This window comes from Carcharodon carcharias, chromosome 10 (assembly GCF_017639515.1).
Source record: "Carcharodon carcharias isolate sCarCar2 chromosome 10, sCarCar2.pri, whole genome shotgun sequence".
Taxonomy (NCBI): domain Eukaryota; kingdom Metazoa; phylum Chordata; class Chondrichthyes; order Lamniformes; family Lamnidae; genus Carcharodon; species Carcharodon carcharias.
The window spans coordinates 150,345,357-150,361,178 of NC_054476.1; the positions used below are offsets into that span (position 1 = coordinate 150,345,357).

Sequence of the window (15,822 nt, forward strand, 5' to 3'; positions counted from 1 at the left end):
AATAACTGGTGATAAGGAAGGAGTAAAAGGCTGTAATTTAATCGAGGGGTTCAGATGTCATCCATAAATCTGTCAACCAAGAACTCAGATTAAATTACAGCTTTATTACTTGCTCCCAATCATCAATAATTCTATTTATACACACCGGCGCAAGCGCGCGCACACACACACACACGGGGCCGGATTTCTCAGTGGGAATGGAAATTTGAGTGGTTCGCTTGCTCCCGTCCCCACCCCCGCCATCCCAGCATGATAAATCGGGCATCTAAGACCCATTAGCGGGTGCTCAGCGGGAAGGCAGCCAATTAGCAGTGCGTTGAGGGGGTGCCCAAGCCCAGTGGGGCATCTAGGCCGAGAGGTCAGGCAGGAGCTGGGGCTACGATGTGAACCGGCAGTCTGTCACGGCCACCAATTTAACGGCTCCCTGCCCTCTCGTTCTCTCCTTTCTTATGGCAGCCTGAAAACAGTGAATAGATAAAGTCTAAAATCAAACAAATGCTGTCCCCGCCAGGCGCAAACAGGCTCTGCTGCTACACGCAGCCATGGTAGCATTGGCCGGCCTTTCCTTCTGCCCTTGTGCCTCCTCTTCGTTCCTGGCACAAAGCACTCACACGCTGTCTCTTTTCCCATCAGACGACTGAGAAATGGAGCGGGCAAAGCAAAATTCAATAGCTTGTTCATCGGTTATTTCAAAATGGTGGGAGGGCTTCTGATTTCTGTAGCCGCTCGCATTCCGGAATACTGGAGAGTGGCATGATGATGTTGGGTTGCCAACCGGATGCCGTCACGCCATATTTGATGCAAGCACGGGGCGGGGCGGGGGTGGGGGTGGGGTGGGGCGGGGGTGCGGTGGGGGGTGGAGGTTGTGTGAGGGGGAGTTGGGGTTTGTGGGAAGGTGGGCAGGTGGGTTGTGGGCAGCTCCTGGTGTGCAGTTTGTAGGTCTTGACAACCCTCTGCTTCCAGAAGTGTTTTTTTTTCACCCGTGAGCCTAGGTATCGAGGTCCGTCAGGTTATTGCATATAAAAGTGGGGGTGTGGGAGCTGGGCATGCATGTACTGGGGTGGTGGGGGGAGATGGGAGGACACTACAGCTGAGCCTGACCCTGCCTCCATCAGCACAAACACTTTCCACAGGCATCTTTATATAATGATCTAGAGTGGGAGCCTTGGCTGATCTATTTTCCCTCCTTCGCTCATGGACCTCGCCAGCAGTTATAATATTTACTAGCTTTCTACCAGCTTAATACAATTTTACAGGTGACCCTCCTGGACTGAATATCCAAATCATTCACGTTAGGAAAGTCAAATTTTCATTCTTAGCCAAAAAAAAAAATCAAGTGAACACAAACCTATTTTGTTTAAATCCTCTCACAGGTTTGGCAGTGAGGGGCCAGACATCTTTTCCAAAAGTCTTCTCCAAAATCTTTTCCCTCTCGTTCATTTCAATCTCTAAACTCACATCCCCTGCTCTGGAAGCTCTAGGTTTCCCTGTTGTGTGGTGCCCTCTGGATTGTCTCTCCCCGTGGCAGAGTGCCTGATCTCCACTTGACGCCCTCAGGGCCTCATCCCAAACCAGAAGAATCAGAGTCGTGGACCTCATAGCCCACATGGGGTTTCAGCCATGGCTCAGTGGATAGTACTGTCACCTCAGAGTCAGAAGATTGTGTTTTTAAGTCACAATCCATGCTAAAGGTACGTTAATTGTTTGTCAAGATGCACTGGTGAATGGTATTGTTTAATTAAGTACCTAGGGCACTTATAAGGAAAGACTGTTGGGACACTTGTTGGAGTACTTAGAAGGCAGACATATGTAATCCTGCATTCTGTAAATAAACCTATTATCAAGAAAAGGAATAGGTGTCTAGTTTCATTCTTCACCATCTAGTTTGGGATCCAATTAACACTATAGAGACCTGAGTGCAAAAATCTAGGCTAGACATTCTGAGTGCAGCACTATCAGAGGTACTTTCTTTCAGATGAAAAATTAAACCAAGGGCCATGTGCCCTAGCTCTCCGATGGAAGTGAAAGATCCCATGGTGCGGTTTTGAAGAAGAGCAGGAGAGGGCAAAAGTCATTATCTCATACATATTTGTGGGAACTTGCTGTGCAAAAATTAGCTGCCTTGTTCGCTATGTTACAATAGTGACTTCAGGCTGAAATTTCTGGCTCCTCTGGAGGGGACATGTAAAATACGCCATGTGGCAGGCCCACCACCTACCCACCCACGGCTGCGCTGTCCCCAATAAAACACTAGCTGGGTGGGCACCTAAGTTGGCAGCCCCACCAGCCATATTTAAATAAATAATTAGGGTCAATTGAGCTTGTTTCAAGCCAATTGACACGGATAATGCGCTGCCCACGCCGTAATACAGCTGGGGTGGGCAGGCAAGCGGGAGTGGGCGGTCACTTAGTGGGCAGTCACTTTTATACATAAGTGTTTAAAAGGTGGGAAGGAAGAGGGGGTACATTCTTTAGGGAGTGCCCTGAGTCCATCGCGGGCAACCCCTGCAAAATTTTAAGGGCCCCCCCTCACTTTGTTCCCTCCTACCTGGCCTCCAAAACCATCACGCCCCTCCTCACCCAACCCCCGCTCGCCTCCCTAGGCTGCCCGATCCCTCCCCACCCAAAATGGCTGGACTTTCCTGCCTTCGACTTTCATCTTCTCTTCAACCTGGGCCTGCTTGCAGTCCCGGCAGTGCCCACCGCTGAGCTTTGGCACTACTGGGACTGCTGTAGCTGTCGGCCAATCTGATAGTCCGGCATCTCTAGAGGACGGGACTTACCGCTGAGGGGCAGGAGTCCCACTGTCGTCCAGTTTAGCCCACCCATGGGAACGTTATGGCTGTGGGGAGAGGGGGGCTTCTTTTGGACGCGTCAGCTATTGGCTGACTTTCCTTCTGCAGGGTGGAGGGAACAAGCAGGCTGACCTCCCCCACCCAACCCTGCCCCCACTGCCCCCCAACCACCAACATAAAATCCAGCCCTGCATTTCAAAAATGACATCATTGGCTGCAAAGTGCTTTAGAACATCCTGCGGTTGTGAAGGGCGCTATATGAATGCACATTTTTCTTTTCTTTTCCGGTGAGACTGTTGAGGCAAGAAAGTGACTTTGAAATTCTTGGAGAAGTTACTGTCGCATTAATCGTAGCGAGAACCTGATGTGTTTGCCTGTAAAGTGGGCTGCATACAGCAACATGCTCTCCACTCACTGCTCTAAAACGCGGGTTCCCAACAAGTGTTTAACAAATAATTGTTAAGAATTACTCATACAGCTAATAGGAAAAGGTGTGCTTCTATGTTACTTAACTTCCCGTGGGCAGTGGCAGATGTAAACAGAGAATGTGGGCTTCGCTGTGACTAAAGCGAAAATTCTCTGCTAATTAGCCACCAAACAAACCCGCTACAAAACTTCTTCCGCACAGCTTCGTAACTGCTGCACTCTGGCCCCACCAGTGAAGAAACACCCACATGCACACAGCTCGCAATGTGCTGGCCTTGCACTATTTATAAAACCCTGGCCGACACTCTCTCTAGTGCGTCGCGCCACTGGCTGAGATGCAAGAGAACTCACTGAGAGGAAGGGGGTTAGAGAGTGCCCTTGAGCCAACAATCTACTGAATGCTCAGTCAGGTATTGTACAGCATCCCAGTAACAAAAAAGTGAATAAAAAAAAACAAGTTAAAAATATTTCTATGTCTCCTTTCATGAAGTCCTAAAGCACTTTACAGCCAATGAAGTTCTGTCAAAGTCATTGTTGTAATGTAGGAACTGCAGCACAAAGTTTATGCAAAGCAAGCTCCCACAAACAGCAATGGGATAATGACTGGATAATCTGTTTTATTAGTGATGTTGATTAAAGGATAAAAATTGGGCCAGCACATGAGGGGGTGCTCCCTTGATCTTCAAAGCAGTGCCATTGGATCTTCCACAACTATTTGAGAGGGCCGGCATCTCATTCAAAGCGGGGTTCATCTAACAGTGCAGCGCCCCCTCAGTGTTGCACCAGCAGTGTCAGCCTAGATTTTGTGTCCAAGTCTCCGTGGTGGGGATTGAATCAACAACCCTCTGACTCAGAAAGAAGAAAGCTCTCACCTAGTCCCCAGCGATATGTCTCAGCTTCCATCGTAGAACAACAGCCTCTCCGTCTCTCCGGCACTTTAGCGCCGGTGGGCCTTCCAAGATGTGGCAAAGGGGGTCTCTCGCTGGCTCTCCAGCCGGTAAGCGAGACTTAATGCCTCCATGAAATCCAACCCCCCCCGACAAAGGTCAGTATGACCCCTTGCGGCACCCAGTCCTCATATAACCTGGCCTTTGGTCCTTGCTCACAGAAACTTACCCACATTGAAAACTATGTTTTCAGACCTTTTTTTTCTCCTCCCTTTCAGTTGCACAGCAGAGAGGTGGAGAAGTTGTGGAGGGAGTGTGCGAAACAACTGATGAGGCACTCGTTCAGTCGGCCCGCTTGGTCAAATTCACCTCTCTGTAGAACTGAGAGTTAGATTGAACAGGCTGGGGCTCTTTTCTCTAGAAAAGAGAAGGCTGGAGGTGAGGCAGGCGGTGTCATTGAATGTCGACGTTTACGAAGGTGTTCGATAGGTTAAGTAGGATTAGAAAGGATGTTTCCACTTGTGGGCTGAGTCCAAAACTAGGGGCCATCAATGTAAGACAGTCTCTGACAAATTTAATGGGGAATGCAGGTGAGTTCCTGCCGAGAGTGGTTGGAATGTTGAACTGCTCAGTGCTGCCCCACGGTGGCAGTCAGTTTTGACCAGGAACTGAGGAGTGGACCAAATCAAAGTTGCTACATCTGTGCTGCCCATAACATAACAAATGGTTTAGAAAGAACATGTTTGAACATGTCAGTGGATAGCACTCTTGCCTTTGAGTCAGGAGGGCAGGGATTCAAGTCCCACTCCAGACACCTGAGCTCATAATCTGGGCTGACACTCCCGATGCGGTACTGAGGGAGGGCTGCACAGCTGGAGGTGCCAGCTCTCGGATGAAACATTGAACCGAGCCCCATTTGCCTGTTCAAGTGGTTCAGGACGCTGTTAAAGGCTTTCATGGCACTATTGAAGGAAGAGCAGCATTCACCGCCCTAAAAAGTTGAAACCCAATTGCTAATTGTGGAATATATGCTGTGGGCAAAATGGCTGTTGCTTTTGCCTGCTCTTAAGGGAATAGATTGAGGAATAGTAAAGACAACCGTTTTACACAGAAGAATCTCTTAAATGAGCTCCCATTTTATATTGTGCAGATAAATCTTAGAATGAAAGACTGAGAAAGTCAAGCAAAGATACAATATCCGTTCAAGAGGCCAGGCCGATGTATGTTTACATTTAGATTTGCTTCTTTGCTCTAAACTGAAGACTCAATACTGTGGTGTGACCCCATTTTGTCACACACTGACCCTAAACACCAATGTTTTTCTGTAGAACTCGAGATCAAAAAGACTTGAGAACAGATATTGAGACCGTGTAAAGGGTTTACAGAATGAGGATGCCTCTAGGATCGGCGCAGCTACAAACTGTATAAATGGTGTAACATCATTGCCATAGGCAGCAAGATAAAGATGGAATGTATCAGAAAGGGTGAGCAGTATCTTCTGTGGCAAACCGTCCTTTGTAATCTCGGATGTTTGGTCATGAGCCTGTGCAGCATTTAATCATTAGTAAATCTTCAAGCCTTTGACTGCTTGATGAATCCATCCTTGACCCTATACATTCTGCTCCTACTTATCCCTCAGCCAACATTACCGAAAAAAACAGATTGTCTGGCCATCATCGCATGGCTGCTCCGGGAGCTTGCTGTGCACAAATTGGTTGCCACATTTCGTACATTACAACAGTGAATACACGTCCAATGTACCTCATTTGCCATAAAGCACTTTGAAACACACAACACTTACGACATAGAAGGAGGCCATTTGGCCCATTGTTTCTATGTGGGCTGAAAAGGAGCAATCCAGCCCAATCCCACTTTCCAGCTCTTGGTCCATTATCCTTTGGGGCATTCCGAGGTCGTGAAAGGTGCTACACAAATGCAGGTTCTTTCTTTTCCCTCTTCATTTGAAGTCACTTCATTCAAGTTATCTGCCGATGGATATTTTTCACTGGGGCTCAGTTTCTACTTTGCTGCACGATTTATATTGCATGTGATAGAATAATTTTTTTTAAAAAAGGGCAACAAGGACTTTGAATTATCAGGAGTGTAAATGCAAGTGTGGAAATATCCAGCAGGTCATTCACCATCTGTACAGAGAAAAAAAACGGGTCACAACATTGTGTGTGTGTTCAATCAATTCCGATGAAGGGTACAGGCTGGGGAGTCATAACATGTCATTTTTCTTTTCAAATGCTGACTGACCTGTTTTGTACTCAAGAGGTATCTATTTTTACTTTAGGGCTTCAGCATCCTCTTTATACGTTTTATATCTGTTTCACCAGTTAAAAATGCTCAATCGCTTTTTAAAACCACTCGTATTGCTTCCATTTCTTGCAGGATTTCAGGTTTAAGCTATGTAAGAGGGGGGAAAAAATCCCACGAATGTTTCTTTAATAATTCAAAACAATGATTCACAAGGCGCATGGAGCTGAAAGGCACTATCTTTGCCGTTCCTCTTGGCATGCCCTTCACAAAGCTCTTACATAATAAGATCCCTCTGTCCTCTTCCCACCCCAATCCCAATCATCCTGGGGCATGCACAACAGTAACAATAATTTACATTTGCATAGTGCCTTTAACATGGTAAAATGTCTCGAGGCACTTTGCAGGAGCATTATCAGACAAAAAAATTGGTGCCAGGCCAAAGGAGGAGCCATTAGGACAAGTGGCCAAAGGCTTGGCCAGAAATATTGTTTTTAAGGGTGGTCTGAATGGAGGAGAAAGAGGTGGAAAGGTTTAGGAGGGGGGAATTCCAGAACTTAGGGCTTGGATCAAACACTCTTACAGGCATGGACAGAAGAGGCATCAATCGCAGCTTTCTGGATCATGTTTGAACCCAGTCCCTAGACCTGAAAGGCCTGACCCATTTTAGTGGCCAGGACCCATTTCGTGTGGCCTTCAAATTCCACGTAGGGAGTAATCCTGTGGATTAAAACCTATTTTTGTTTTAGGATATTGCCCCAACGTGTTCCCCTTGGTCAGCACAATTAAGGCCAGGGCCACGACTGAACACGTTGGAGCGAGACAAAGGGACAAATTGAAATTGTTTCTGGTCTCTCTGAAGCTGCTTAATCCTACAGTGTTGTCACTCTGTTGTCTCAGGTTATTCCTCCCTCTTCTTCACTCCCAAGACTATCTTCATTGTAGCCACACTGTTCCATTTTTCTTTACATTTTATTTTTTTAAGCACCAAGAAAAAAAACTCCCCCTTTTCCTGGTTCACCTTCTACCACTGCATTGCCCTCCCTATCCCCACCTCACCTCCACAAGGAGCCCTGCATCCAGGTAGGGGTACAGCTGTGAAAGCCACTCTGGTAAACCATATGTGGGCGGGTAGTGCTGTTATAATGAGCCTTTCTCTCCCCACCTCTCTAACCCCCTCCCCCTTCCCCACCCTCTTCTCGCTCTCTCTCTCCTCAGGCTGCCTTGTTTGAATTAACAACACAGCGCAAATACACAGGAGTGACCCTTTACATCCTCACAGTCTGTGCCACAGCCCGTTGCTACGCCAATGCCATATATTTCTAAGCATTTCCCTTGAGACAAGTAATTTTGGAAAATTCAGGCTTCAACTTTAGCTCATCTAGCTATCTAAACTTGCAGTCTCCTGCAACAACACTGAATCTGTGTACAGCTCCCACCTTGCACAAGTTAAAAAAAAAATTACACAAGACTTTACAAGTAGAGTGGCTGGTTCACCAGACACCATTGCTGAAGTGTGCAACTCAGAACTGAGAGTGCACAAGCCAAACACACAAGGCGCAGAAGAAGCCACTTGGCCCATCATTGCCTCTCTACCCCTCAGTCATCATTACAAAATATTCCATTATTTTTCCAGTAGCATTTCTCCCCCACAATGGTTCTGCAGCTAAGAGCATCATCTAAGGGATAATGTCACTGGAATCCAGAAGCTAATGCTATGTACATGGGTTCAAATCCCACCACAGCAGCTAATGGAATTTAAATTCAATTAATAAAATCAGGAATTGAAAGCTAGTCTCAGTAATGGTGATCATGACACTATCATTGACTGTTGCAAAAACTCATCTAGCTCATTAATGCCATTTAAGGAAGGAAATCTGCCATTCTTACCCAGTCTGGCCTACATGTGACTGCAGACCCACAGCAGTGTGGTTGACTCTTAGTTGCCCTCTGCAATGGCTTAGCAAACCACTTAGCTCAAGGTAATTAGGGATGGGCAGCAAATGCTGGCCTTGCCAGTGACACCCACATCTCATGAAAGAATACATTTTTAAAAACATGGTGAGGTTGAGCCACACACACACAGGTAGCCTGTGATCCCATTTTGCACTGGATTAGCTATGTTGACTGGATGTCAGTAGAGTGTGCTAAACTGCCTTGGCTGCAGTTGGCTGGGAAGGGGAAACAACCAATCAGGATTTCCACCCTTGACTGCAGTCCAATCAACATGGGCCGAAGGCTGCATTGGCCTCGACAATGAAAGCTCCTTCATGGTTGAATAAGAAAGGGTGAACTTGCATTTTGTAGCACCTTTCACAACCTCAGGGTGACACTTCACAGGCAACAAAGTATTTTTGAAGGGCAGTCACTGTTGTATTGTAGGAAGCACGGCAGCTAATTTGTGCACAGCAAGATCCCACCGATAGCAATGTGATAATGACCAGGTAATCTGTCTTAGCGATGTGGGCTGAGGAGTAAACATTGGACAGAAAACTTTACAGCTGCTCTTCAAAATAATATCACGGGATCTCTTGCACCCACCTGTTATCTTGATTCAACGTCTCATCTGAAAGACAGCACCCCTGACAGTGCAGCACTCCCTCAGTTAAGGAAAGAAAGACTTGCATTCATATAGTGCCTTTTAGAACCTCAGGCTGTCCTTGGATGGCTTGTTACTGTCCTAAGGCAGGAAACACAGAAACCAATTTTAACACAGCAAGCTCCCACAAACAGTAATGTGATACTGACCAGATAAACTGATTTTTAGTAAGGTTGATTGAGGGATAAATATTGCCGAAAATTCTGGAGCAGTAGTTGAACCCAGAACCTTCTGAATCAGAAGCAGAAGTGCTTCTCACTGAGAGACAACTGGCACTTAAGAAATCGGTGCACATTGTCTGAGTTCAATATGTACGGCTTATCGGGACAGCTTGAATGGGCCAAATATACGAAAACCTTGCTAATGGCTGACCCCTGCTAGCTGCCTTGAGAGGGACCACTTCCAGAACAAAGGCCAAAAGCCAACATGAAACAGCGACAAGGGAAATAATAATAACTACTTCTGTCATGGTTTGAATTTAACCCAGCTGCAATATGATCCAGAGAATGTTCCATTGACTCACCTCCCTATCAACATGTAGCTGAAGTTGAGAACTGAGAAGAAGATAAAGCCTGCTACCTCCTAATGAACAAAGAGTTTATTTTCATTTAGAAGTAGTGGAAAACGTTCAGGTTTGAAAGTGCAGGAATGGAGGACGAATGCAAGCTGAGAAATAACAGTGAGGTAATGCAGAGTTTATGCTAGAGATTCTGGCGCCCTCAAAGTCCTGTGAAAGAGTGGGTTGGAGTAGGAGATGGTGGGTGAGAGATTGGTTGACAAACAAAGAAGGTTGCCATGGAGAGAGAGAGAGAGAGAGAGGGGTTGGAGGCGACAGGTGAGAAGGCCTCAAGATGTTAAGATGATGAGGCTTTGTAGGATCTGGTCCACAGTGTGTGATAAATGCTAGATGAGATGCAGCCGATACAACATATTTCCAAAATAAAGACAGAAAATGTTGGAAATACTCAGCAGGTCAGGTAGCATCTGTGGAGAGAGAGAAACAGTTAGCATTTCAGGTCGGTCACCTTCCATCTGAACTGGGAAACATAATAGGGTTTGTGCAGGGGAGGTTGGGGAAAAGAAAAGATGCAAAGGTCTGTGATAGGGTGGAAGACAGGAAAGCTTAAATGACAGAAGAGTTAGTGACTCAAGGCCAGTGTGAGTAGTCATAGGATCATAGAATAGTTACAGCACAGAAAGAGGCCATTTGGCCCATTGTGTCCCTGCTGGCTCACTACATCACCAACTTACTTAATCCCATTCTCCTGCCTTTTCTCCATAGTCCTGCAATTTTTCTCTCTTCAGATAATTATCCAATTCTCTTTTGAAGGCATTGATTGAATCTGCTTGCACCACACACAGAGGTAGTGCATTCCAGAGCCTAACCACTCACAGCGTAAAAATGTTTTTCCTTGTGTTGCCATTGCTTCTTTTTCCAATCACCTTAAGTCAGTGTCCTCTGGTTCTGGATCCTTCTACCAATGGGAATAGTTTCTCTCTACTCTATCCAGAGCCCTCATGAATTTGAACATCTCTATCAAATTTCCTCTTAATCTTCTCCAAAGAGAACAGCCCCAGGTTCTCCAATCTATCCATGTAAATGAAGTGCCTCATTCCTGGGACCAGAGGAAGGTCTTGGCATAGTAATATTGTCACTGGACTAGTAATCCAGATACCTGGGTTCAAATCCCACCACAGCAGATGGTGAAATTTGTATCTAGAATTCAAAGTCTAATGATGATTGTGAAACCAATGTCAATTGCTGCAAAAACCCATCTGGTTCACTAATGTCCTTTAGAGAAGGAACTCTGCTGTCCTTACCTGGTCTGGGCTGTATGTGGCTGCAGACCCATAGCAACATGGTTGACTCTGAAATGGCCTGGATCTGAAATGGCAATAAATGCATGATCAAAAAAAATTCTTTGAATATTTTCTGCATACTCCCTAATATTTTCACATCTTTCCTAAAGTATGGTGCCCAGAACTGAAAACAATACGCCAGTTGAGGCTGAACCAGTGTTTTATACAGGTTTATCGTAACTTCCTTGCTTTTGTCCTCAATGCCCCATTTATAAAGCTAGGATCCCATTTATGTTATTAACCGCTTTCTCAATCCACCCTGCCTTCTTTAATGGTTTATGCACATACACCAGGTCCCTCTGCTCCAGCATGCCCTATAAAATTGTAACCTTTATTTTATACTGCCTCTCCTCATTCTTCCTACCAAAATAAATCACTTGACACTTCTCTGCATTTAATTTCATCTGGCAATTGTCCACCCATTCCACCAGCATGTCCATGTCCTTTTGAAGTTTAACACCATCCTCCTCACAGTTCACAATACATCCAAGTTTTGTGTCATCTGCAAATTTTGAAATTGTGCCCTACACACCCATTTCTAGGCCATTAATATGCATCAGGAAAATAGGGTTCCTAACACCAACCAACCATATACCCTCCTCCAGTCCAAAAAGCAACTCTGTATTTCCTGTCACTCAGCCAATTTCATATCCATGCTGCTACTGTCCCTTTTATTCCATGAACTTTAACTTTGCTGACAAGTCTTTTATGTGGCATTTTATCAAATACCTTTCAGAAGTCCATGAACACCACAATAATTGCATTACCCTCAGTAACCCTCTCTGTTAACTCATCAAAAAACTTAAGCAGGTTAGTTAAATATGACTTACCTTTAACAAATCCATACTGGCTTTCATTGATTGATCCTCATTTGCCTAAGTAACTGTTAATTTTCTCCTGGATTATTGCTTCTAAAAGCTTCTCCAGCATCGAGGTTAAATCGTCTGGCCTATTGTTCTGGGCTTATCCTTACACACTTCTTTGAATAGCTGTGTAACATTTGTAATTCTCCAGTCTCTGGCACCACCCCTGTATCTAAAGAGGATTGAAAAATTATAGCCAGTGCCTTTGCAATTTCCACCCTTACTTCCTTCAACATCCTTGGATGCATCTCATCCGATCCTCGTGACTTTAAATACAGACATCCTGTTTAATACCTCACCTTCATATATTTTTAGCCTATCCAAAGCCTCAAAGGAGGTCTTGCAGTGCAGTGGGTCCCTCTGAACCAGAAGCTCCAGGTTTGGGTCCCACTCTAGGACTTGATGGCCATGGAAAGTGCATTCATAATGTGGCCAAACAGGTTAATTATCAACTTGAAAATCCTTCCAACACATGCCAATGGCAGGTGGTAAGAGCGGGAGAGTCTCCTGGTCAGCTATGTTTGATGTGGAGTAGTGCCCCTTAAGCTATAGCCTCTGGTGACAGGTTGGCGACCTGTTCCAGAGAAAATTGGCCATGGAAACAGACATAAGCATGTGCTTTGTCTGCCTCATGTGCCAGTAGATGCAGGAAGCTTCCAAGTCTAAGTATCTCAACTACCTCCAGAGTCTTCATCCTTGGTAAAAACAGATGCAAACTACTAATTTAATATCTCAGCCATGCATAAATCCCCTTTTAGGTCTCTTATCAGCCCCATTCCTCCTTTTACCACCTTTTTAATATTTATATGCTGATGGAGGACTTTTGGACTCCCTTTTATGTTAGCTGCCAGTCTCTTCCCATACTCTCTCTTTGCTTCTCTCATTTGTTTCCTCAGGCCCACTTTGAACCTTCTGTATTGAGCCTGGTTCTTCATTGTGTTATACACCTGACATGATGAGACAAGAAAAGAAACAAAAGACGTACCTAGAACAGGTGTGACACTGTCCAAAAGCATAAAGGAGAGAAAGAAAAAAGGAAACCTGCAAAGAAAATGAAACAAAATGGAGACAGAGATTACAATCTGAAACTGTTAAACTCACTGTGGAGTCAGGAAGGCTGTGAAGTGCCTGCAGAGTATTTCCAGCATTCTTTGTCTTCATTTCAGATTTTCATCATCCATAGTACTTTGCTCTTGGAGAATTTATTTCTAGTTTGGTTAACTATGCTATTATACTGGAACAAAATGAATTATTTTCAAGTGTTTCTTCTTGACTATTTAAAGTTTTAAAAGTAAGTTCAGGACTGTATATAAGTAATATTGTGACTCAACATGTGTTTTCTGCTATTGTAGGCTGTAACCTCGAACTGTTCCTGATGCTGCTTGGATTGGAGTTCCATATTTCAGTCTCTTGCCCCAGACACTGTGTTTGTTACCCTTCTCCAATGACTGTCACATGCCAGTCGCATGGATTCACCTCCATCCCGGAAGGAATTCCTACCAACAGCGAAAGAATATTCCTTCAAAATAACAGGATAACTCTTCTGTTGAGGAACACATTCAGCCCGTCTACAGTCACCCTTTGGTTGTACTCCAACAATATCACGTTCATTGACCCAGAGGCCTTCCGTGGATTCAACCTCCTTGAAGAGCTTGACCTTGGGGACAATCGGCATCTGAGGTTCCTGGATGCAGAGACCTTTAATGGTTTGGAGAAACTTCATGCTTTGCACCTCTATCGTTGTGGATTGACCTTTCTGCCCAATGGAATCTTTGAAGGCCTTCACAACTTGCAATATCTGTACCTACAGGATAATCACATAGAGTATCTTCAGGATGATCTGTTCCTGGAGCTGGTCAACCTTACGCAACTCTTCTTGCATGGGAATAAGTTATTGAGTTTGTCCCAAAACACCTTCAGAGGGCTGGTCAACCTTGATCGCCTTTTGCTGCATCAGAATCGTCTTCATTGGGTTAACAAACGAGCTTTCCATGATCTTCGGAGGCTGGCCACTTTATATTTGTTCAATAACAGCCTGAGCTCGCTTCCTGGGGAATGCCTGGCAGAGCTTGGATCACTGCAGTATCTCAGGCTGAATGGAAATCCTTGGGAATGTACCTGTAAAGCTCGATCTTTGTTAGAATGGCTCCAGAGGTTCAGAGGATCAAGCAGCAGTGTCATCTGTGAATCCCCCAGGGATCTACAAGGGATCGACTTAAAGGTCCTCTCCTCCCGCCTCTTCAAGAACTGCACAGGGTCGGAGTCACTCAACCAGATCCGAACTAGGCAGCACCCCCATCACGGGGTCAAGAACGGACTGGAGCCTGGGCACTCGTCGCGGGGCTTGGCACCGGGGTCGGAACACACGCTGCCCGGCAAGAACGGCACAAGCCAGCGTGACGACGCGGACAAAACCTACCTGGGGGAGGGTGCCCCAAAGAAATCACCGGACGGGGTACCTGATGGGATGTGGGGCAGCGATTACCTGCCTGACGCTGGGCAGAAACCTCAGACCATCCGCCCGTTCCCACCCAGGCGCAGGCCACGGGTTAAGTGCACCCGCCGCACGCATTTGGAGCCCCCACCCGGAATCCAGCAGCCCGCTGGAGGGGGAAACAGCCCCTGCCCTAGGGCTGGATGGCTCACCCTCCTGGCGGCCCTGGTCCTCATCATCCGTTGAGCCCGCTACACCCAGTAATGAAAAGGGCAAAAACATTCTAACACTGCCGTCAATCCAGTAGGGACCAAAAAAAATTTAAAAAAAAACAACAAAAAAAAATCAATTTTTAAAATTTACAAGCGATTAATACTGTTACTTTGTGCTAAGGCAGACCACGGATTTATTGGATGGCATTCTGTTTTGGACCATTGGAATATAATTGGAAATCGTTGGAATAATACGCCCAATGGAAATGAATCGGCAACACGGGATGACGTGGATAAGGGTTCCCGCACGACCTACAGGCAGCAGGAATTACATCGGAGAGAGCACTCGGAAATAATATTTTAACAAAAAATTCCCGGAGTCAATTTGACATACCTGCTGCTAACTGTGTCCTCGGGAACAACCCTAAAACTCTTGATCGCACCATTGTTTCATAGAGGAATTCCTCTATCTGGTGAGGACGAGTGATGGTTAACAAAGCAATGGTGGTTCTAGACGTTTTCTGCGTCGACACAGGCATATTCCTCAAACCCTAAAACAAAGCTGGCCTCACCCACCTTTTAATGAGGTTTCATTGTGATCGGACCCCAGCTGAATAATATGCATTGCATAATCGCAAAGGATGAACATGGCATAAAACTCAGAGCTTAATTCATCCAAGTACCAAAAACTGGAGGCCAGATAATTGTATGAAAAGATTCGTAATGGAATAATTCTTTTTATGTGTCTACCTATCATTTGGACAATACACAGCCCTTATATAATTGACGTATATTAATTTCTGGAAGTATATGTTTACAGATTATATTGCTACCCTAGTACAGCTTACACTAAGGTGTTTGTTTTTCTGTCTCGAGGAGATGGAGGATGCTTTATACATAAGCCATGGATCCAGATAGGATGGACGCAGGAGTCTGTGCTGTTCTGGTTTAACTCGTTGGCTTTTGCTTTGTCTCCCTCTAAATTTGGATGGTGGTTGCCCAGAGTTGAATGGATATAAGACGCTACCCTTTGGTGTTGAGGATGTGGCTCCATTTGACAAGGAAGCTAAATCCTTTCCATTTATTTTTTTTCTGTACTAAATATTAAGATTTGTTGTACCTGAATTTACAGAATTGCTTTATATATATATATACATATATATATATATATATATCTATTAAAAAAAACAAAAACTTTTTTTTGGAAGAAAATCAGGATAACAAGTGCTGTATCCCTTCATGTTCATCCATCTGAACAATTGAAAATGTAAATCTGCGTAGGCTTCTTTCAACACCGTGGTGATCCCACAAGTTTGAAGCACTCTGCTTTTAATGGGGTTGGGATGTTGGGACAGAGGGATGAAGCTTCAGTACTGGGACATGGAGGGGGCAGAATTTCTTCTCCCTGAAGCCAAGCCTAATTACTCCATGCCCCCTCCCCCCACCCCCACCTCTGCCAATCCAACACTTCCAATGTATTATACCAT

General features: G+C 45.2%; 1 protein-coding gene across 1 annotated transcript in view; it reads left to right on the top strand.

Moving 5' to 3' along the window:
• The window catches only part of rtn4rl1b (reticulon 4 receptor-like 1b), a 44,795-nt gene extending 29,333 nt beyond the window's left edge, over nt 1–15,462 (top strand). The window contains exon 2 of the mRNA XM_041197958.1: nt 13,042–15,462. Coding sequence (XP_041053892.1) covers nt 13,042–14,369 — 1,328 coding nt within the window. The 3' untranslated portion in view covers nt 14,370–15,462. The remainder of the gene's footprint in view (nt 1–13,041) is intronic.
• The last annotated feature ends 360 nt before the right edge of the window (nt 15,463–15,822 follow it).